Consider the following 24,674-nt stretch of genomic DNA (forward strand, 5'->3'; position numbering starts at 1 on the left):
GAAAACCCTCTTTTTGGTGGCCATTACTTCAGTGAGGAGAGTTTCTGAACTTCAAGCCCTTTGTGTTCGTCCTCCTTATCTAGTTTTCCATAAGGATAGAGTTTCACTCAGGACTAATCCTTCGTTCCTTCCTAAGGTCCCCTCCGAAAATAACTTGAATCAATCCATCGATCTGCCAGTCCTTTTTCCAATTTATTCCAACAAAGCTGAACACAAATTACACCAGTTGGACGTTCATAGGCAATTACGTTTCTATTTGCATAGGACTGAGCAAATAAGGAAATCAGACCAACTCTTCCTGTCCTATGCGGTGGGTAAGCAGGGTCAACCAGTGTCTAAAGTAACCTTATCCAGGTGGTTGTCCTCTATTATTACCCTTGTTTATCAGTTGAGGAATAAAGAACTCCCTGCCAAACCTAAAGGCCACTCTACTAGGGCTTTAGCTACGTCGGTAGCTTTTCAATCAAGACTACCTATGGAAGCCATTTGTGCGGCGGCCACATGGGCCACCCCTCACACCTTCATTTTATATTATAAATTGGATCTGGCCTCTAGGAGCAGAGCTGATTTTGGTTCCACTGTGCTCAAGAGTGTGTTCCGATGAGCCACCCAGGACTAAGGTGCTAGGGACGCTGTCCCTACCAGCAAGAATGACGGCGAGAGAGACAACTTAACATTAAGAAGTTATGTACCTATCATAACGTTCCATGTTAGTTGTCTTCTTCTTGCCTTCTTTCTTGCATCCCACCCTCCATCCCCCTAGCCTAGATGGACCGAGAAGAGTCCTCCTGTGAGTCTTGTCACTGGCTGAGTCTTTACCGATTTATGTCCTCTACCTTTTTCTTCAGCCCAGTAGCTGAAGTCTTGCTATTGGGACAGTTGTCCTCTTGTATTATTATGATGCTAGGTCTTCCAAGCGAGATCTGGGGGTCTAGCGCCAGGCATTGTGGGATATAGGGAGGCCTCGAGGCAGTAAGTAGCTCTCGAGCTTTAGAAAATGGCCGAGTCGAGCTGAAGGTCGGCTCCGAACCCATCCAGCAAGAAAGAAGGTGAGAAGAAGACAACTAACATGGAACGTTATGGTAGGTACATAACTTCTTATTATCAACCATGGGATGAGTAAGGCTAGTCTAACACAAAATCGGATAGGTTAATTCAGTCACCAAAAAGGGAAACTGGCTAGGCTTAAAATGAGAGGGTTTGAAGATGCTGGGTGGAAGCACCTTTTAAAAGTAAATATCAAACTATAGAGTTTGATAGAATAAGAAGACAATACAGCATACTCTCGGAATATGTGAAGTTACAGAAGAAATGGATGATATAATATTAAAGATATGGTTTCTAATAAGATGCATCCATATATTATAACAATTATGGATTTAAGATATAATTGATATAAGTAATTAGGCATATGAGCTAGCCTATTACGCTATGAGGAAATGCCCAAGAGAAGAGAAGTTGCTGTATGAATAGTGTTGCATAACATAATAGCACCAATTCAAAAAGAGTGAGGCAACAGGTTGATATTTGCTTTTTTCAGTGAGAGATGTGTACTTCCTGACTTATGAGAAGATTATTATTTTAATTGCTGCATTTATTTATTTATGCATTTATTTATTTATTTAGTTTGTTAGTTATCAAGATACATTCTGTACTGTGTTGTGTTTATTGTGAAGTATCATAGTCAATAAAGAACAGTTTTTCAAAGACTAGCCTCTATAGGAGTGCTTGACAAAATGTCTGTAGGCGTACCTCTTATAGCTCATACTTATCCCTGAAGAAACACATTTCTGTCACACTTTAAAATTTTTAATAGATTATGACACTTTTCCAGGTTCATAGCTGAATTAACTTTGCGTGATGAAAAAAGATGTCTTCTGCTTCAAGTACCTGAGTGCTCTTGTGAACTACCATCCAGTTCAATACAAAGATTTTCAAAGCACATCAGCAAATCTATTTATTTCATTTGCAAGCAGGTTAGGCTGACTGAGCCAATTTATTTATTTATTTCCTTTAAGCAGGATAGGTTGATGGAGCCAGTTTAGGACCCTTTTCGACAACAGCTTGGGAAGAAAGCTCCAGCAGTGAGAAATAAAAAAACAATATGTGATATTGTATGATTAGTACACTGATATAAACAGTGAGATAATGAGATTCTTCAACATAAAAATTCTGTAACTATATAGTACAGAGTATATACAGTTAATAGTTAGAGAGCTGCAGTTTTATGTTGCACAGCTGTGTTAACATTTCAGGCTGAAGTAGAAAAGCAGCATCATGTAATGGCTGGAGGTAGAGAAAATACAGTTACGTAAGTAAATGTACCATAGCAGTAAATGTTCCATAATCACTGATGCACTAGCTTAAGCTTTATAACACAATTATAAGCGTTTCAGAAGTGCAGTTCAGTGAAATAAGTGTAAGAAATAACTTATCCTGCTCTTGGAATCTTAAGGAATTTCCACTTAGTTTCAGTAATGAAATACAATCCACAGTCTAAGGGAATCCAGTATCTGTCTGCTTGGGATGACATGATCGACAGACCACACTGTTTTGCCAGAGATGGCCTGCACCTGTCACCGTTGGGATTCCGGATACTGGCAAAGGCTCTTGCCACCCCTATAGTGCCTTTTTTAGGCAAGGTTCAAATGATAAATTCACCACCAAAACAGGTACAAGCAAGCAAGCAAAATCTGAGAGTAATGCTACTCAATGCTAGAAGTCTAAACCTCAAAATGCACTAATTCGAGGCGCTCCTTAAAATGGAGAACATTGACACTGGTGCAGTGACAGAGACTTGGTTCAAAGCTCCAGAGAGCACCCCTGCATTACCAGGCTATAATTTATACCACACCTTTTGGCCACCAAACCCAAACCGAAACACTAAAGGTGGAGGCGTTTCCATATTCATTAAGGATATCCACACCTCCAAGCTAGTTGCTCAGCATAATGCATCCGAGATTATCCAAGTTCAGCTGACTCTGGGCAAAACCGCAATCCAGATTGTAGCTTGCTACAGACCCCACCCCCCAATGCCCCAGGATTCCCACTCCTCTTTTCTTGATACACTGGAAAATATTAAGGTACAACCCAACACTCTAATGATGGGTGATTTCAACTACCCTACCATTAAATGGGAAAACTACTCATGTACCAACTCTTTTGCTCAACGTTTTCTGGAAATCATCAGTTCCAATGCCTTTGATCAACTTATCCACACCCCACCAGGGACAGCAATATCCTAGACCTGGTCATCACTAACATGGGCAACTAGTGTTCCACACCAGATGTCAGCTCCTCGTTGGTCAGATCTGACAACAAGCTAATCACCCTAGACATCCACATCCCGCTCCCACCCCATTAGGAAAACAACCGTAAAAAATTTCTCCAAAGCCAACTTCACGCTTCTTAAGACAGAAGTGGCAAACTTCACGACACCCATGCAGATGGACAATAGAGGTATGACTGCTGAATCCTACACAAATGTACTTTATAAGCACTTACACGAGTGCATGGATTGTGCTATCCCTAACAGAACCAAGATGCTATCCTCCAAAAAAAGGAAGCCAATCTAGTGGTCTTCTGCCATAAACAAATTCTACAAAAGAATAAAGAAACTGTTGCAAACAAGAGTAAAATCCCACGATTGGAGGAACTCCCTGGTCAGCCTCAGTAAGAAGCTGAGATCCCTCATAAAATCCTCCAAAGCTAGTTATGAAAACAAAATCGCCACTGATTCTAAAGACAACCACAAAGCATTCTATAGCTTTGTCAAGAATCTCAATGGCAACACTCAGATCTGCTCTGAGTTACAGCACAATGACACTAAATATACAGAACCAACTGATATTGCCAACATCCTTGCAGTTAGGTTCAGTGCTAACTTTACCCCCCTCTCACCCCCTAAAGGGCCCATCTTTATACTGGAAGAATGCAAAGTTCCTGTAATCATGGCTGCACAGGTAAAAACCTCACTCTCCAAAGCCAAGAACACAGCATCCATGGGACCTGACAACATCCCAGGCTGCCTTCTACACAAACTACAGAATGAACTGGCACCCCACCTAAGTACCATGTTCAATCAAAGCCTCACCTCAGGCTCTAAGCCCATTGAATGGCGCACCGCAACAGTTATCCTACTCCACAAAGGGGGGCCACAACAGACCTCAGGAACTACCGCCCCATTAGGCTGACGAGCCTGGTCTGCAAGGCCATGGAATGTTTCATCATGGAACTTATAAACAAAGACATTGGTAATATCCAAACTCTGTACCCCACCCAGTTTGGGTTTGTAAAAGGCAGATCACGTCTCCTAAACCTGACAGACTTCTTTGAAGCAGTCACCAAAGCCGTAGATGAAGATAAGGTGATTCACACAGCCTATCTAGATCTCACCAAGGCTTTCAACACCATCCCCCACTCTGGAATTATAGATAAACTCACTAAACTAGGTATAAATCCCTATGTCACAAGATGGGTTGCCAACTGGCTCATTGACAGAATCCACACTGTGAAAGTAGCAGACTCCAAATCCAACTTCAGGCCAGCAATAAGTGGAGTACTATAGGGTTCAGTCCTGGGTCCTCTCCTGTTTGGCATCTACTTCTCTGAAGTACAGGCTAGCACAGAAGCCCTATGGCTAACGAAGTTCACAGATGACTGCAAACTAGGAGCCATAATCGAAACTCGTAACGATGTGGACATCCTACAAAAGGGTCTCACTGAGACAGATGCCTGGTGTCAAAGCCATGGCCTCAAGCTCAATGCCAAAAAGTGCATTGTCATCCCTTTTGTAAAAACTCTGTACCCATGAACTACCACATAGGCGGTAGTCTACTTAACACCGAAAGTGTGATAAGAGATCTTGGGACACAGGTGGACAGTAGTCTCTCCTTTGATAATCACATTGCTACAGTAGTCAGGAAATCCTTCTACATGGCACACCTCATCACAAAAGGTTTCTCATCCAGGAAAAAAGAAGTCATTGTTCCCCTCTACTCGTCACTCATTAGACCCATTATAGATACAACGCCCCATTTGGTATGTACCTCACAAGACATCTACAACAACTGGAAAGCCTGCAGAAATACCTCACAAAGAGGATTACTGGCCTCAAAACAGATGCCCTACAGAGACCATCTCAAAAAAACTCCAGTTTTATTCCATCGCATATCGCTTACTCAGAGGCGATCTCTGCCTAACATACAAAGCTGTGTCAAACCCAGAGGTGTTGGACATGCTCCACTTAAATAAATCCCAATCCCTCCAAGCTACATGCTCTATGGGCCTAAACCTTGTCACCACAACAAACAGAACATGCTGGAGGGATAGATTCCTGTCCCATAAACTTCCCATACTCTGGAACAAACTACCTATCTATATCAAACAAAGCTCCTCATTAGCACTCAAGAAAAATCTTGATGATTGGATGGGAAATAGAAAATTCACCCTGGGGATACCTTCTGTGGCTCTGCTCGACAGGCGCACAGGAAAATAATTTTCTTGGGTGGCGAAAGCCAGGGTACCTTTTTGGCTAGGCTTGTATAGGCCTTAGGGCCAATAGCCTAGTACCTGCCTATGAACCTATGAACCTATAATACTTCAAATGGGACACTGCCCAGAAAACTGACACCCAGAGGAGGTATTTTGAGCTCCTTCTAGTGGAATCTCCCTATCCGTCAGCCATCCCACCTGTCTTCCCTGCCTGCCTGGATGCTTTCACCTCTGCGTCCAAGAATCTAAACTCACAACCAATTAAGAGACAGGACAGGTTCTACAAAGTACCTGATGACCAGAAACTTGCAGTAAAGCCTCCCCTGGCAGACCCTGCTGTAATTGCTGTCTCCCCTGACAAGCAATCTAGACTGATTCCTTCAGCATCTCTTCCACCCACTGATAAGGATAGCAAAAGCATGGACAGGATTGGGAAAAAAGTGTACACCTCCTCTACCCCGGCCTTCAGAGCTATCAGTTACCAAACTCACATGATAAAATATGTCTTGGACCTAGTTTCAAAAGCCTCCAAACTCTTGGCTTCCACCCCTGACTGCCCTACTAAAACTGAGATAGCATCTAAACTGTCCCTGGCTTCTCAGGTCTCCATACATTCCATTAGGTGCAGTTATGATGCCGCAGAGGCCTCTGCTAGGTCTGTAGCTTCTGCTTCAGTTCTCTGCAGATACTCTTGGCTTCACCTCCAACCACTCCCAGAGAATTTCAAGTCTAAAATCTTAGACACCCCATTAAACCATAACCTCTTCTTTGGCAAACAACCTGCAGAACTTTTTAAAAGCCTGCAGGAGTAAAGTAAGGAGCTTCAGGACATCAAGCATTTGCTTGTGTCATCCATTCCGAAATTCTACAGGAATTATCATGGAAAGACTTCCTTTGTCAGGAGAACCCCTTTCTCTGCTACCCCCTCTTCTACCATGCATAGGAGTGGAACCAGGAGGCAAACCTACTCCAGAACAATTACTTCACAACCTACTCCAAGACAGCCCTTTCGGGATAGAAGTGGACCCAACGATGCATGACTGCCTTGCCCATCTACCTTTGTCAGCCTGCCTCTCCCACTGCCTCCCCTTTTGGAAAACCATCACATCAGACCACTGGGTTACTGACTGTCATTCATAAGGGATATTTCCTTTCTTGGAAGGAAAAACCCATTCCAAGGCCCATCCCCTTTCCCCCAAAAAATCAACTTTACCTCATACCTCACATATTACTAGACCTTCTGAGATTAGGAACAATAGAAGCTGTCCCTCCAGGACAAGAAGGAAAAGGATTTTACTCAAGACTTTTTCTGGTCCCCAAAAAAGATGGCCCTTGGAGAGCAGTATTAGATTTATCCTTCCTAAACCGGTTCCTAAAAGTCCCATGATTCAGGATGCTAGCCATTCAAACTCCTCTCCCTTTAATACCAGCCCAGGCCTTCATGGCCACTCTAGATCTAAAGGAAGCTTATCTCCATATTCTCATAAAACCCTCCAGCAGGAAATTCTTAATGTTTTACTGGGCTCTGCTCTCATTTTCAGTTTACAGCCTTGCCCTTTGGTTTGTCTACTCCACCCAGGATATTTACAAAATGCCTAACCCCAGCCATTACTTACTGCAGGACCAAAGGTGTCCAAATCTCTCCTTACCTAGATGACGTTCTCCTTCTAGCAGAAACAGAAGACATTCTACAAAACCATCTCAGGTTCACCATTTCCCTACTGCAAAACCTGGGTTTCACCCTCAACCTACAGAATCTTTCTTACTCCCGCAGCAAGACAAAATCTTCTGGGCTGCAGGATCAGAACAGACCTGATGCAGGCTTTCCTCCCCCAGGACAAAGTCCTGTCTCTCTCCAGTCACTTCCAAACCTATTACTACTTCCTCACTTATCTGCAAGACAATTCTTGCAACTCCTGGGGCTGATGGCAGCCACCATCCCTATGCTTCCCCTAGCTAGAATGCTCATGTGAAAGTTACAATGGTATCCGAAAAATGTGTGGTCACAACACCAACACTCCCTAGAGCAACAAATTTCCATTCTGCCCTGCCTCAAAACAGAACTAAGGTGGTGGATTCAACAAATCCTTCAGAACCTGAGACTTCCACTTAAAATCCCCTCCCCAACCCAACCTATGCACACAGATGCATCAGACCTAGGGTGGGGGAGCACCTTGAAAAGTTTCAAAGTATAGGAGGCATGCAATCCTACCCTTCAAAAGAAGCATACCAATGTAAGGGAAATGACTGAAATTCTTCTGGTCCAGAAGGCTTTCTTTCCTATCCTCCAATCCGGTCCCCTTCAGATATTCAGATAACACCACAGTAATGTGGTATCTCAACAAACAAGGAGGGACCAGAGCTTACCTCCTATGCTGGATAACTTTACAAGTTTGAGACCTCACCTCCACACACAACTTAACCCTGCAAGCTTCATACAGCCCCTCTCAGAACAACAAAAAAGCAGATATTCTCAGCAGAACATCCTGTCTACAACACGAGTGGATGTTAAACAGGGAGACTTTTCTAGACATTGTCCACTGGTCGGGCACACCTCAAGTAGATCTGTTTGCCCCCCCCCCCAGAACAGACAGTTGAACAAACTTTGCACCAAGGATCACTCTCCACTTGCCTGGAGGGTGGATGCTGTCAGCATTCCATGGAAGTGACTGTTTCTATATGCTTTTCCACCCTTCCCACTAATCTATGAGGTCCTACTGAAAATCAGGAAGGACAAACCAATAATCTTGCTGGTGACTCCCTGCTAGCCAAGGCAACACTGGTTCCCCCTACTTCTGTCATTAGCCAAGGGCAAACACCACAAGTTACCCCAGAAGGTGGACCTACTCGCATAGTAAAAGGGAACTCTAATTCACACCAACAGATGTTAGGCCTTACACTCTGGGTGATAAACTTCTTTTCTCTTTCAGACATCACTACTCAGAGGACTTGCTTACAGTCCTGAGGGAGGCCAGAAAAACTGCTACTAGGAAATCATACTTATCAAAATGGGAGAGATTCTCCAAATGGTGTCTACATAAGGACAGGGACCCTGGCCAGGCAGACTCATCCCTAGTCCTTGCCTATGTGTGTGAGCTCATTAAGGATGGCTTTTCATACTCGTCATGTGAAAGTCTACCTTTCAGTCATTTCAGCTTGTCTACCTCTAGATCCCCCTTTGCTATCCAGGCTGGATGTAAAACTTTTCCTGAGAGGGGTCTTGCACATCATACCACCAAGAAAACCCATCCCACCCCCCTTGGACCTAAACTACATTCTGGAAAAACTAACACTGGCCCCATTTGAACCAGCTAGCACTGCTACGCTCCAAATGTGTACATGGATGACTGTCCTGTTGGTGGCCATAACTTCTACTAGGAGAGTGTCAGAGTTGCAGGTTCTCATAGTCTGCCCCTCCAAACCACATTCCACAAGGACAGGGTGACCCTGTGCACTAACCCTTCCTTCATGTCTAAAGTGGTCAATGAACTGTCCTTAAACCGATCCATTCACCTGTCTACCTTCTTTCCGTCTCCCGCCAGTGATAGTGAGAGGCTTCTCCATTCCCTGGATGTGCACAGACAACTTAGATTCTACCTAGATAAAACTAAATCCTTCAGAAAATCTAGCCAAATATTTGTATCCTTCCACTCCAGGGCTCTGGGCAAGGCAGTCTCCAAACAAACTATTTCATGTTGGATCAGAAAATCCATTTCCTTCTGCTACTCACACCATGGCAAGCACTTACCCCAGACAGTAAGAGCTCACTCTACCAGAGGCATGGCTACTTCCAAAGCCTTCCTCAAAGGGTTAGACACAGCCCTCACTCTGGAAGCAGCCACCTGATCCACAATTCACACCTTCACCAAACACTACAAATTGGAGCACATCTCCAGAGCCAGGGCAAGGTTTGCTAGAGCAATCCTGCAGGGTTTTCTGGAATCTTGTACTTCTACCTCCACACTTCCCTCTAATTAAGCTGTGGTACTCTCCCACACTAAGAATACTGCAACATTGGAGTAGAAGGACATAGATAACCATAAATGTCCTTCTCTTCCATGTTGCAGTATTCCTTCCCTCCCTTTAAACCCCTTGTATTTATTTTGGATTATGGACATATCTCTTATGCACTAGGAAGCTCTACCCTAGATCAAGAGCAGACTAGCCAGCATATGACACTTTGCACTTTAGGCTGACATCACTTGTTACTCTCTTTAGGAGTGTCTGACTGGGCTTCAAGTTCTAAGGTCTGTGCGTGCAGATGTCACATTCAAGGCCCCTGGTTTATGGCCCTACATGTGACATCCCACACACCTACAGCAGCCAGGCTTAAGCTTTTGTATAGGAGCCGACGTTCTTGTCACCTGAGGTGGGGAATCCCACACTAAGAATGCTGCAACATGTAAGAGAAGGACATCTATAGTTATGGTAAGACTTTACAAAACTATTCTTTATCAACAACAGAACAATGTGACAGATACATAACACAACACATTGCAAGATTATGGAATAAGAAGCTTCCCAGTACATTTAGAATTCAAACATTAAGTTTGTGTGTGTGTGTGTGTGTGTGTGTGTGTGTGTGTGTGTGTGTGTGTGTGTGTGTGTGTGTGCGCGTGCATGTGTGTGTGTGTGTGTGTGTGTGTGTGTGTGTGCGCGTGCGTGTGTGTGTGTGTGTGTGTGTGTGTGTGTGTGTGTGTTTATCTGGTAGCAGTTCATCTTGTTGACAGGGTTAACCCCAGGTCCTTTCTACAATGTTGTATCTTTCAGATTTTCCCGGTTAGGGGTCACCACAGTGGAACTCCGGTCCGCTAATGATTGGCAGCAGATTTTTACGTACCGAGTTGCCAGCCCTGATGTACAACCTTCAACGAAGGTACGCCCATTCACGCATGTCTCCATACAGAAGATGCTTTAGCTGAGAATCGAAAGGGACAACGTCTTGCTGTGAGGCGACAACGCTACCGCAGCACCACCTCCTTTCTACAATATGTTTGCTATATAGAACATCTGGCTAGCTGAATTTCTGGGCTGCTGAAAAAGCTAAAGAGGCTTATGTATGTGGTTTGTAAGTATATGTGTACATGATTGCAGGATATGGTTAGGTAAGGGGATACATTAAGGCACTATGTTTATGGGTCAAAGTGTTTATCTATTTGCTAATTATGGTTAGAGTTGGAGTTAGACAAGCAAATAGTTTTAGTGTAGTAGATGTTTGTATGCAAGTGTGTGTTTGCTGTGTCCAAGTGTCTTGATTAATGGTATTATTAGAGAATATTTTTTCTTAAGGTAATGTGCTGAGGTGAGGTTGGGGCAGGGGGAGGGACTGGTGCACTGCTAACCTTAATTGTCCCCCAACACTTACAGTTTCCTTACCGTGTTAAAATGTGCAAACTCATTATTAACAATGACAGCAAACTTTTCATACCACATAGCTGGTTCAGTCATTAACTCACAACTCAGTTGCAGTTTAACTAGTAGCTCAGAGTTCTTTAAGTCCACTCTCCATCAAGGTGCAAACCTAAATGCTTCCACCACTTCATTACAGCCAAAGGCATCAGTTAATTCATTCAGCAAATCTTCCCCAAATCCTCTCCTAGGCTCCTCCAGATAACTTCCATGGTAATGCCAACCAGAGTCCTCACTCTAGGCATTTGTTCCAAAGTTTTTGTCTTCCTATCTCTGACCATCCCTTTTTATAGAAAGGGACATGACCTTCTCCACTCAAAGCAACACACATGTGGATCCTTCTCTCAGTCTGCCCCAATACTACAGCTCCACAAACTCCACAACAGTCACTAGGTTCATGCATTTGGTCAAACAATGCATTGGTTGAAAGATTTTCTGGTGTCAGAAATGGTTGAATGCATGCTTTGTCAATGCAGGAATAATCAAAGCATGCAATGTTTAATATTACTGGGCAGTAATGACGAAACTTTGTAACAAATGTTTTTGCATGTGTTTGTGTGTTATGGTAAGATTAAGAGCTAGGAAACAGGATATAGATGTTTTGGCATGTTTGTGTACTGGTATATTTGATGTGTGTGTGTGTGTGTGTGTGTGTGTGTGTGTGTGTGTGTGTGTGTGTGTGTGTGTGTGTGTGTGTGTGTGTGTGAGTGTGTGGGTCTTGCTTAGGGTTATTGTTAACGAAATGGTGTTGGTAAGCTAATGTGTAAGGTTATGGTTAGTGCTAGGGTTAATGTTAGTGTTTGGGTTATGGTTATCACACATTAGTAAGGTGGTGCAGGGTCGAAATAGTTCTTAGTTTGGATGAAGCACTTTGGGTCAACATGTATCTATAAACTATTTCAACATATCATGAACTTGTGGATGACAGGGCAGAGATCCAGACCAGCTGATTAAGTTATTCCATAAGAGTATTACATCTGCATCTTTATTTGTGGACCCCCTCCCATCTGGAAGGCTTGCCTATCCAATATTTAAGCTCAAATCTATTTTTAATAAGGACTTTATGTCCCTTAGGACATTTTTTAAAGTAATTTCCAACCTATCCTTCAACCATTCTATTCATGTCCCAGTTTTCTTTATGGATTTAAAACAGGGAAAATGTCATCTAAAATTGGTGAGTAAATTTAGAAAGATGGAAGAGTTTTTCATCTGTTTTACTCTTGAAAGGTGCTGCAAAATAGGCACTTTTCAAGTGGAGTGCCAAATGCATTATCTTTTGCTACCATACAGTGTGCCACTCTCTGGAAAATGTTGTAATCAATTCCCAACTCCAATCTATTAGCAGAGTTGCTTCATCCAATGTTTACTTCAAAAGAGTTTTCTTTCCACACTTTGTATCATTGCCAGATGGTCTTTGGTGCATACTTTCACCAAATATTATTGCCTCAACTGGGATTTGATGAATCCTACATCTTTATTATCTTCTCCCCATTGTTTAACTTTCTACTTCTGCGTTGTATATACCTTTAAATTCTCTAAGCAGAATGACTCTCATCTATGTACAATGATGCTATTTGATTTCTATACTATGCATACTGCAATGTATGATTAATCCTGTAGTTTTCATTTCTTGCCAATCAAAAAAAAAAACACTCTACTTGTACTACTTTCATGTAGTCATGCCAGGCAGCTTATTGCTAAAACCTTGTGTAGCAAGAGTGTATCTTTATAAGTATTCAGTGAAGGTGATATTCTTCTAGAGTATGACTATGCTGGTCAATAAGCACAATTAAAAAAAATCCTGCTTACAGTTTTTCATTAATTAATGCAAAGAAAAGTATCCCACCGACAATTAAGCCATGCTGTGGATGTTGCAGTTCACTAGCAACATATTTTATGCATCACATCTACTTAAAAAACATTCAACTGCAATTGTTTTAAAATAATATACCTGCAGAAAGTATCATTATTATAATTAACAGATAACTATAAACGTGTTGGTTTTACTTTTTTTTTTTTTGACAGATCAGGCTATTAAGATGCCACCATGTGCTGTCAAACCTTTTGAACCTAAGGACTCAACTGGATTTGTCTTTAATGGCACATGGAATCCTTCTGAATGTCAAATGCAACAGTTTCACACAGAAGAAAAAGTAGTACAGTGTTTGAAAGGAAAAAAGATATATTCTATTGGTGACTCAACATCACGACAATGGTGGGAATACCTTGTAAACCAAGTACCATGTAAGTAATTTTAAGTTTTGATGAAATATATTCGTATATGTTAGTTGTCTAATTTGAAGGACTTAAATTATTTTCAGACTATAGTATACACAAAACATTTGCTACCACAGTGGGAACTTGATTTTAGCTGTACAACTTGATTCTTTTTTCTTCTTTTTTACTGCATCTAGTCTCATGTATTTGTAATTTGGGACCCCATGTTATATAAATATGTATTTATTTATTTTCTACTTCATTATAAAATATCTGCAATTGTATAAACTCTTTTCCAATATTATATCTTAACATATTTCATTTGTGTGCAATCTTAAACCATGTAAACTATAATAGACTAACTATGTAAATAAAAAAATAACTGTATACAATATATAAAGACATGTCTTCATATTATACACATTTTTTTATTACTTATCAAAATGGCTTTAATAATTTTCAGTTTATTTTAAAAGCATTCCTGACTTAAGCCAGAATAAAAAAATTGTAACTGTATATTTTTATAATATATGTTATAATATTAAATATATTATATATGTTATAATGGTACTAACCTAATTTCTGCACAATTCTCTAGTTAATTTGATGAACACTGAACATGCTAGAGAGGTGGACCTTTTGAAATTTGTAATTTATTCTTCTTGCAATAGATAATAGAGGCAAAAGAAGATGGTACTGATCTTTATGCACAAAAGATATATTTGATCATTGTAGAAAAAATATATAGCTTGATATTTCATACTTGTCTGATCAAAAAGAGGGAAGTGGTTTTCAAAATTCTAATAGCAATATACATTAATAAATGTAGAAGTTTCATTTTCATTAAATTTAAATGTGGGGCATTTGAAAGAATTCTTTAAATATGCAATACTGTAATGTTATTGAGTTTTCATATTAGTTAGAATTATAGGTTCATAAGTTCATAGGTTCATACTAGGCTATCTGCCCTAGGGCATTTATAAGCCTAGCCAGAGTTGTGTGGCTTTCACCACCCCTTAGGTTGAAGAATACTATACCCATTAGTTTGCTGTGCCTCTGTCCAGCAGTGATACAGAGATGATCCCCGGGGTAAACCTACGATCTCCCATCCACTGGTCAAGATTCCTCTTGAACAGAGCCAGCAAGGTGCTCTGTCTCACATGGACCGGGATTCTGTTCCACAGCATAGGGAGTCTCTTGGTGATGAATCTGTCCCTCCAGCACGTCCTATTTATATCCGTGTTGAGGTTTAAGTCTCTTGCTCTTGTGGCTCTGGTGGATTTGGATTTTTTGAGGTGGAGCATGTCCATTAATTCTGGGTTGGACATGGCCTTGTATGTCAGGCACAGGTCACCTCTGAGCAGATGGTATGCGACTGACTAGAGCTGGAGTTTCTTCAGTCGGGCAGCATATGGCATATTTTTGAGCCCCTTTATCCTTTTGGTGAGGAACTTTTGGGGTCTTTCCAATTGCTGCAGGTGTCGGGTAAGATACATTCCGAATGGAGCATTGTACTCAATCATTGGTCTGATAAGTGAAGAGTACAGGGGAACAATGACCTCCCTTGAGCTGGATGTGAATCCCTTCATAATCATGTGGGCAATGTAGAAGGTCCTGCTAACCACTTTGGCAATGTGAGTGTCAAAAGAAAGGTTACTGTCAACTTGGGTCCCCAGGTCCCTGATAACCTCTTCTGTGCTTAATGGATTGCCACCTATGTGGTAACTTGGGGTTACCTTGTTTTTACCAAAGGGTATGACTATACATTTTTTGGTGTGTAGCTTAAGGCCATGGCTCTGGCACCAGTTATCCATTTCTATGAGACTTCTCTGAAGGATATCTGTGTCTGATGGATTTTCAACTATGGCGCCCAGTTTGCAGTCATCTGCAAACTTTGTCAGCCACAATCCTCCTATGTTTGCCTGCACTTCTGAAAAGTAGATGCCGAACAAGAGGGGGCCCAGGACTGAGCCCTGTGGGACACCGCTTGTGACAGGCTTGGAGTCTGACATGGCACCAGCAACTCTAACCCTGTGGGTTCTGTCCTTGAGCCAGTTTGCAACCCATCTTGTGACATATGGGTTTACATTTAAGCTGGTGAGCTTTTCTATGATACCCGAGTGGGGTATTGTGTCGAAAGCTTTTGCAAGGTCAAGGTAGGCTGTGTGAACTGCCTTACCCTCATCAATGGCCTTGGTGACTGTTTCAAAAGTCGACCAAGTTCAAGAGGCATGATCTGCCCTTGACAAAGCCGAATTGGGTAGGATCCAATGTCTGTAGGTCCCCTATGTCTTTATTTATGAGTTCCATTATGATCCTCTCCATAGCTTTGCAGACCAGGCTTGTTAAGCTTATGGGGCGGTAATTACCAGGGTCCGTAGAAGCACCGCCTTTGTGGAGTGGGACCACAGTTGCCGTACGCCACTCTTTGGGTACGTATCCTGTGGTAAGGCTAAGATTAAACAGCAGCCTTATGTGTGGGTTTAGTTCCTCATTGAGTTCGTGTAGCACACAGCCGGGGACACCATCCGGTCCCATTGATGCTGTGTTTTTAGCTTTAGAGAGAGCAGCTCTCACCTGGGTATTTGAGATGATTGGGAGGCTACACTCTGCTGGGATAGATATTTCTCCTTTTGGGGGGGAGGGAGGGGAGAAATTTTCACTGAACCTGTCTGCCAGTATGTTTGCAATGTCTGTGGGTTCAGTGATTTTTGTATCATTTTGGACTAATTCTGAGCATATCTGGGAGTTTCCACCCAGATTTCTAACATAGCTAAAGAAGGCCTTATGATTGTCTTTTGAGTCCTTGGCAATTTTTCTCTCAAAGTTGGCCTTGGATGATTTTATGAGTGATCGTAGTTTTTTACTAGTATTGATCAGAGATGTCTTCCCTTTTAGGGATTTTGCTCTATCTTGTAGTAGCTTTCTCCTCTTGTTGTAAAGTTTGTTTATGGCTGGGGTCCACCAGATCGGGTGCTTGCCTTTGGTGGAAAGGGTCTTGATTTTATTTGGGATTGCTTGATCCATGCAATCCTGGAGGTGCTCGTAGAAAGCATTTGTAAGGGATTCAGCAGCGTGGGTTGTGGTTTCCAATGGCTCAGGGGCCTTGAAGGATACCACACCAGTCTTAAGAACTGTGAAGATGGCTTTTGAGAAGTTCTTTACTGTGGTCTTTTTTGTTGGGGGTGGGGGCGGGATGTGGATCTCCAGTGAGATTAGTTTATGGTCTGATCTCACCAATGAGGGATATACGTCTGGTGTGGAGCATTTTGTCCCCATGTTTGTGATGATCAGGTCTAGTATATTTTCACCTCTTGTGGGAATGGTGACAAGTTGTTCCATAGCATTTGAGTTTATGAACTCCAGGAACCTTTGGGCTATGGTATTGGGGCTTGAGTAATGTTCCCAGTCTATGTTTGGGTAGTTGAAGTCACCCAATATGATGGTGTTTGGAGAGACATTTATACTCTTCGGTGTCTTCAGGAAGGCTGTGTGGGGTTCCTGAGTTTGAGAGGGTGGCCTGTAACATGCTACAAACTGTAGAGCAGTTTTGCCTATGGTTAATTGCACCTGAATGGTCTCTGATGCTTTGTGAGTTGCCACCAGCCTGGAGGTGTGGGTATCCTTGATCAATATGGATACACCCCCTCCTTTTGTGGTACGGTCCGGGTTTTGGGGCCAGAACGCATGATATGAGGTAAAACCTGATAGTGCCGGGGTGCTCTCAGGAGCCTTGAACCAGGTTTCAGTCACAGCACAGGCATCGATGTTCTCCATACTGAGGAGGGCTTCGAGGGCGTGCATCTTGAGATTTAGACTTCTGGCATTGAGCAGCATTACCCTTAGTTTTTTTCCATTATTGTTTTCTAGGGTGGTGGGTTTAGAATTTGAGCCTTGTCTAAAAAAGGCACTATGGGGGTGGCAAGAGCCTTTGCCAATATCCGGAAACCCAGGGGTGACAGGTGCAAGCCATCTCTTGCGAAGCAGCGTGGCTTGTCAAGCATGTCATTCCAGACAGACAGACATTGGATCCCCTTAGAATGACACCAGAAATTAAGCAAATTATTAAAACTGATCATTTTGTCTCTGTGTTGTGGCATCATTCTTGGTGAAGGTAGGATACTGCTCAGGGTCAGGGTCATACCAGCCTGGGCTACATAATCTGAGAGCTCCTTTATGTCTCTTTTCATGTAGTCCAGGGAGGTACATCTCAGGTCATTCACACCGGCATGGACAATGACTGAGTCATACTTGTAATTGCTGTGGAGTGACCTGAGTGCTTGTGTTATGTGGCGGATTCTAGCGCCCGACAGGCAGCTTACTGTGACCCTCTCCTTGTTCAGTCTGGTGAGTGGGACATCAGTGTGTCTGACTATGGAGTCACCTATGACAAGTGTGTCTGGCATTGTGTTTGGCCTTAAGAGCTGTGACTGATTTGCACACTGACTTTGTGATCTATGTGTTGCTTGTGTTATGTCATGAGATGGCAGTTGTTTGGGAGTCTGCTTTGGAGGCCTCTGCTGTTTTGGTAGATTTTTGATCAGTGCCTCTGAGTATGTCTTTGTGTGTTTATGTGTTTGATTTGTAGTTGCGATAGTTCTATGTGAGACTGGGTTTATGGTGTGTGTGGTTACCTTCTCCTCCTGTCTGGTTTTGCCAGTCCTGAGTTGAGAGAGCTCAGCCTCCAGTTTGGCTATATAGTTGCATCTCTCGCATGTATTTGTGTTTTGTGGGAGGAGGAGAGGGTTGTCCGTGTACATGAGGCAATTGTAACATTGCCTCGATATTCCCAGATTCACCAGCTGAGCAGGAGAGGACGCTAGCAACTGACCCTTTCACATGCTAGAAGAAATGAAACAGTTTGCTGTGTAACTGAGTCAGAAAGGACCTATAGGGAAGTGGGTACTCAAGGGGGTTTTATGCTAGTGAAGTACTTTGTATAATATAGAAGTGCTTTACCTGACTAAAAAATGCTTTAGGAACAAGTGCTGCGCTTTACAGATAGAGAATAGACTGTTTAGATTACAAGTAGAGCAGTTCTAAGGGAAAAAATGAAGAGCAGACTTTACGGAGACAGAAATAGTTTAACCTTGTTTAACCGGCGCTGCCCGATGGTGCTGTAGTGGCAACTCCGCGCTAAATGCAGAATAGGCAATAAGTCAGTAGTACAGGCTAGCACACTTTACTGGGCAGCCAAACAATTAAATTAAACAGCAAACAAACACTTTTCGACTTGAATTAGACTAATTTCGACTAAAATGTACTTTTAAGTGCAGGTAATAAAAAATGCAGTAAATAACTATGAAAACAGTTAAAGCTTGCTCTAGGTAAGCAGTAGAAGGTAAAACAAATATAAAAACAGCAGGATACTTAATCAGGAAAGCAGTCGCTTTTTTCAGTTCTCTGTAGCCAGGAAGACTCAACAGGACCACGTGGAGCTGTGTCTGAGCAATATGGCTTCAAAAAAATGCCAGAGGCAGATTTTAACCAGGGAACTTCAAAAGAGCTAGAAATGGTCCAAAATGACCAATTACTACAGCTTCTTGTGCTGAGGTCACTTCTCTCAAGGACAGGTAGGCTATTCAAGGCTCCCCACTCCCACTGGTGAGCTAAGAAACTTCCTTCTATCCAAGTAAGGCAGTGGACAACACAGGAACTACAACACAGCCCAGGATACAGCAAGGCCTGTACACTGGTCTAACTAGTTTAGGAGAGGCAGGAAAACAAGGAATATTTTTTTGTTTTTTTGTTTTGAAATAGAAACACACAGAAATGCAGAAAAGGCAATAAGTCAGTAGTACAGGCTAACACACTTTAGTGGGCAGCCAAACAATTAAATTAAACAGCAAACAAACACTTTTCGACTTGAATTAGACTAATTTCGACTAAAATGTATTTTTAAGTGCAGATAATAAAAAATGCAGTAAATAACTATGAAAACAGTTAAAGCTTGCTCTAGGTAAGCAGTAGAAGGTAAAACAAATATAAAAAACAGCAGGATACTTAATCAGGAAAGCAGTCACTTTTTTCAGTTCTCTGTAGCCAGGAAGACTCAACAGGACCATGTGGAGCTGTGTCTGAGTCTGCACTTAACTGAATTTTAGACTCAAGTTTTCCTTAAATATTGAATCCTTTAATATTTTTAATTAAATTGATAACATTAGCCATACATTCCATGATTAATATAATCAACAGTGAAGGTAGTGGAAGGCTTGTTTGGTTCACTTTTTATGTCAATTGAGGAAGATAAAGAAGACCCAATTTCCACATAAACCTTATAATCTTTGGGGGAGCTAAAATATTCTAGAACTTTATAAAGATTTCCAATTTAAATATTCAGCTATATTTTGGATATCTAAGCTCACTATTGTATGATCTTTATTTTAATATTCAGCATAGTCAATTAATAGAAGCAACCTTTTGACGTTGTCTAACATGCATATACGAATTGTGAATCCCTATTGATATTTATGTACTAATGTTGTTAAATGTTTTAATCATGTCTGTCAATATAGACAAATACTTTATTAAGACTAGCATACAATGTAAAGAGGAAATAGTTACTTTAAATTATGGTATCTTTATAAATAAATCATATTTAAATTATCTGTTATATTCTGTGGAAATAACATTCTGTCATTTTCTGAAGCTCTGTTATCTTTTAATTTTTATTAATCTGATTTCTAGTGTGTAATAAAACATTAGGTGTCATTACCAGACATATATAATTTATTTAGATGTTGTGTTTTATTTTATGAAAGCTTCCAGTTTAACTTTGCTATGGACTATATTTCCTTTATTATTTTTAATATTTTCATAAATTCTGAAAGCATGCTAAATGTCTTTTATAACAGCAACTGTTTTAGTACTTTCCAAATGTTTTATATTTTGCTTTGCATTAATTTTAAACTTTATTGTTAATTCATTTATTAGTCTATGTTGTCCTTCTCATAGTAATTATATATATATATATATATATATATATATATATATATATATATATATATATATATATATATATATATATTAAGCCAATTTCACTTTTTCTAACCCTATTGACACTTTATGATTCAAATTATTTTTTTTATTCAGAGCATTGACCATGTGCATGAATATAGAATCTCCTTGACTATTTCTTTTAGCTGTAGATAAATATTTCTGTTCTCTTTAGTTCACTGTCTCACTCAGTTTTAAATCTGTACCTTGCAAATAGTTTATCATATCAGTAAGAATAGAATACATATGAAAGGGTAATGGTGTCTACCTCTACTGTCATTAAGTACTATAAAATTATCCTTTTCTTGAGACAAATGGGTGGTATTCATAGTCATTACATGAATGCAATAAGGCTAGCTGTGCTGTCCATGAATGAGCACACCTAAGCTCTCATTCACAGAGGACACTTACACTAATGTGAGATGGCTGTGAATAAAAATAAGCAAATGAATGCATAATTAGATGCTGTGATGATATGAGGTATTGCCAGCTATGCCAGGAGAAGTAGGGCAGTGGATGTGTAACATATGCCAGCACAGCTAGCTGAAAATTTGTAAATAATTGTATGTCATTTGTGTATCAAACTGATTTGTACAGATGCTTTTGTTGCAAAATGTATTTGCAAAGCTGCATGTGTTAGAAATGTACCAACAGTGGGACCTGACTGTATTGTAACTGATTAAATGTAAATGTTTTAACAGACTATACTGGAAGAGAAGGGGGTTAATGTCAGTCCAGCTAACTTTGAAAAATAGTAAATTAAATTACCTGATTTCGGTCATAAAGATTGTATCTTACAATTATGATCACAGCCAGAGACTAAATGTATGTGTCAGAGAATGGTTTATTAGCTGCTGTAGGAAGAGTGGAAGTGTTTTATGGTTTTATAGCTATAATATGCTATAACACATCTCAGCAAAGCTCTATCTGTGTGTATGGTACCACATGTGTGCTGGTTCAGTTTCTAACAATGGGGGTAGCATGGGAACCAGAAATCAGATGACCAGATGTATATGATGTAATTCTGTAATCTAAGACAAAAAACAATGTTTTAATACCAAATGAGAGAGAAGTCTGAGAGCACTCTGTTTTTGGAATATGACAAAGAAGGACCCCTCACCTAGTTCATCTTGCCTTGCTCTAGTAAGTGACCAGAGAATAGTAGCTCTTTAGATCACTCAGGAAAATATAGTGAGATTAGTTAAGTACTGTTTTACTGTATCTATATGAATCTGTGCATCTGTGTCATTGAAATATTTCCAGTGATTGAAACTCTGGTGTTTATTGTAAGTAAGTATTTGGTATTTTCATGTTTTGTAATTATTTATTATTAATATATTTAAACTTTTCATTATGGCTGGTCCTTTAGAGAACATTTTAACCTTTGAGAGTACTCATATCTATTCAGTGACTCTATGGCTACTGCTGAAAGCCTTACTGCATTTGTCAAAACACTACCATTTGTACTAATATTAATTTTGCTCAGTATAATTGGGTATCCTTGTAAGAGCCTTAGAGTAGCTGGCTTTGGAGTGTCTGATGGCAGTAACTTATAGTCTGGGCAAAAGGAGGTACAGCTAGTAAATCTGTGCCAGCCTTTCCCAGGTGTGTGTGTGTGTGTGTGTGTGTGTGTGTGTGTGTGTGTGTGTGTGTGTGTGTGTGTGTGTGTGTGTGTGTGTGTGTATGTGTGCGCACACGCTTGTGTGTGTGTGTGTGTGTGTGTGTGTGTGTGTGTGTGTGTGTGTGTGTGTGTGTGTGTGTGTGTGTGTGTGTGTGTGTGTGTGTGTGTGTATGTGTGAAAATCAAATCTCAAAGAATATGTGTATCAGCTGCTTGAAGCAAGAACATGAAACATTGGTTTCACAGAGAGGGTGCTGGAGGACTTGGCTTGGACACTCGGCTAAGGACTCAAATCTACAGCTGTGCCAGTGGAGAGTCTTACTGGGGACCTGGAGAGAGAGAGAGAGAGAGAGAATGAAAAACCCAGAGTACAGACTGAGTATGTTCCCTATTTGCTCTTAAGGGAAATTGTGCTTGATGCAGAGAGCTGCATCTGGAAATAGTGTGTATATCTATTTTTATTCCAAGTGAACATCCCTCTCCAGTGTCAGTGGTAAGGATTCAGGCTCCATGATTACTGGCATAGAGATTGGACTTCACATGTTGGTGAGCAGTGGTGTGGATATTAATTGAACTTCTGTAGCCTGTAGGCAGTTGTCACTGAAGTTGTGTCTACTCTCAAGCAGCCACAAGGTAAATATACAAAGTTTCATTTCACAACAGTTTTATTTATTTATTTATTTTTGTTAGTTTAGTTCAGTCAGGGAAAAGCAGGTAAAGATGTCAGCAGAGGATTATGGCAAGCAGACAAGAATCAATTGGCCAAGGTGTATGAAGCCAAAGGACTGATGCATACCAACTTGACTAAAGAGGAAATGATTTCAGCCTTAGTTACAGCTCAGATCAGCAACCAGGTGGATAACCCGAATTGTGATGGGAATTTGCAGCCCTCAGAAACAGGAAAGTTATGTTTCTCAAGAGAAATACTTACTGGCATAGGTGTCAATTTCATGTCAGACCTGCTGGCTTGTCTCTGGAAATGCTTTGGGGTAAAGAACATAAAGACCACCCCTACAGTCCCCAGACCAATGGTCTTGTAGAGAGGTTAAGCTGTACACTAAAGACCATGCTATTTGGCTACTGATATTTGCAGACTAGTTTAAGAGAGAGTGGGACAAATATTTGCCCCATCTGCCTTTTGTGTACAGGGAGGTAACCCAGGAATCCACATTTTTTTCACCCTTTGAGTTGCTGTATGGCCATAGGGTGAGGGGGCCTTTAGATTTGATTTATGGTGAGTGGGAGGGTGATTGTGAATCCCACAAGGTTTCTGTTGTAGCATATGTCCTAAACCTCAGGACAAGGCTTAGGGAGCTCATGGGCTTGACCCAGGAGAACCTGGCAGGAACCCAGCAGCAGAAAACGGTCTGGTATGACAAGAATGCTCGAGCCTGACTGTAAGCTATGGGACAGCAGGTTATGGTTCTCATTCCTGTCAAATACAATAAGCTGCAGGCAGCTTGGGATGGACCCTTCAAAATAGTAAGGAAGGTCAGTGATGTTAACTACATGGTAGAAATGCTAGGCAGGAGGCAGGGACACAAATTGTACCATGTTAACATGATGAAGCCTTACTGTGATAGTGAGCCCCTGGTGCTGAAAATTTGTAGTAGATGGCAGAAGGAGATTAATGAGGATCTGGTGACTGACCTCAGCAGTGAGGCTCAAACTGACACCTCAGTGGAAGGGATAGCAGTGTCCTATTTTTCACATGGGGTCAGGATGTCACTTTAACAGTGACAGTCATCTCAAGCCAAGGTTAACACCACCGGGTGATTAGCCCTGCCATGGTAGTTCATCCATACCACTCCCTTGCACACACACTAGCACCTACTGCCAATTTAGAGTGACCAGTACACCTACTGCATGTCTTTGGAATGATGGAGGAAACCAGAGCACCCAGAGGAAACCCACATAACTGCAGGAAGGACATACAGGCTCTGCACAGAAGGCACCTCAGCCGAGAATAAAACTGGAGAACCTCTTTCTGTGAGGCAACAACGCTAACCGCTGTGCACACACACACACACACACACATATATATATATATATATATATATATATATATATATATATATATATATATATATATATATGACAAAATCTTTTCTACATAATTTTCCTCATAACTTTTTATTAAAAATGCTGTTTTTCCCATCAGTACTGATTTTATAAAATAACCTTTTTTCCTGAATGATAGTTTATATATTCACTAGAAAATACGTTTGTTATATTTCTTCTGTTGTTTTTCCCATTGAATTCTACTTGCATCTTTATTCTCAGATTTTATACTTACCACAAACATTCCATTCATTGTAAAAAAAAAAAAAAATATATATATATATATATATACCTCTATCTTTACTACATCACCTAAACCTTTACTTTTTTCTTTATTTTAAAGCCATCTCTATTACCTCAAATTATTGCTTCTTTTATCCAAATTTTGTTTTTGCAATTATAATATCATCTGCATATTTTAACAGGACTGGAATTCTTAACCCCTCAGGTGTTAGATACCCTGCCTCCTTCATTTTGTAATTTATTCCACATACTATCATATTCATAACTAATGCAAAGTGTATGCAACTCATTGGACATTCCTGTCTTACACCACTCTTCATCTGCACTCCTTGGCATAACCAGCCATTTACAAGTATTTTTTCTTTATTGTTACTATATTCTGACATACATAATTTCATAACCTTCTCACTTATATTATATTATATTCTTTCATTATTATCTATGATAGTTCATACCAAATTATTTCAAATGTCTTACTAAGGTCTCCTGTCATGATTTTTGTTTCTTCTTTTCCATTCATAATATCATCCACAATTTCTCTATCAATAGTGATTCTTGACAACCATTCACCTTTATACTGTATATAATATCTTCCATAATATTTTCCATTTTAGTTTCAAATTTCTGTATTATTT

The 24,674-nt window shown here is 40.8% G+C and overlaps 1 protein-coding gene across 2 annotated transcripts in view; it reads left to right on the forward strand.

The window, feature by feature from the left end:
* LOC122809139 (NXPE family member 4-like) overlaps positions 1 to 24,674 on the forward strand; it is an 820,377-nt gene that overhangs the window by 727,801 nt on the left and 67,902 nt on the right. For both annotated transcript variants that reach the window (XM_044080414.1, XM_044080415.1), the window contains exon 5: positions 12,928 to 13,146. In XM_044080414.1, coding sequence (XP_043936349.1) covers positions 12,928 to 13,146 — 219 coding nt within the window. The remainder of the gene's footprint in view (positions 1 to 12,927; positions 13,147 to 24,674) is intronic.

The sequence above is a fragment of the Protopterus annectens genome, chromosome 8.part0, assembly GCF_019279795.1.
Source record: "Protopterus annectens isolate FY-2018-M chromosome 8.part0, PAN1.0, whole genome shotgun sequence".
In the NCBI taxonomy this organism is placed as follows: Eukaryota; Metazoa; Chordata; order Ceratodontiformes; family Protopteridae; genus Protopterus; species Protopterus annectens.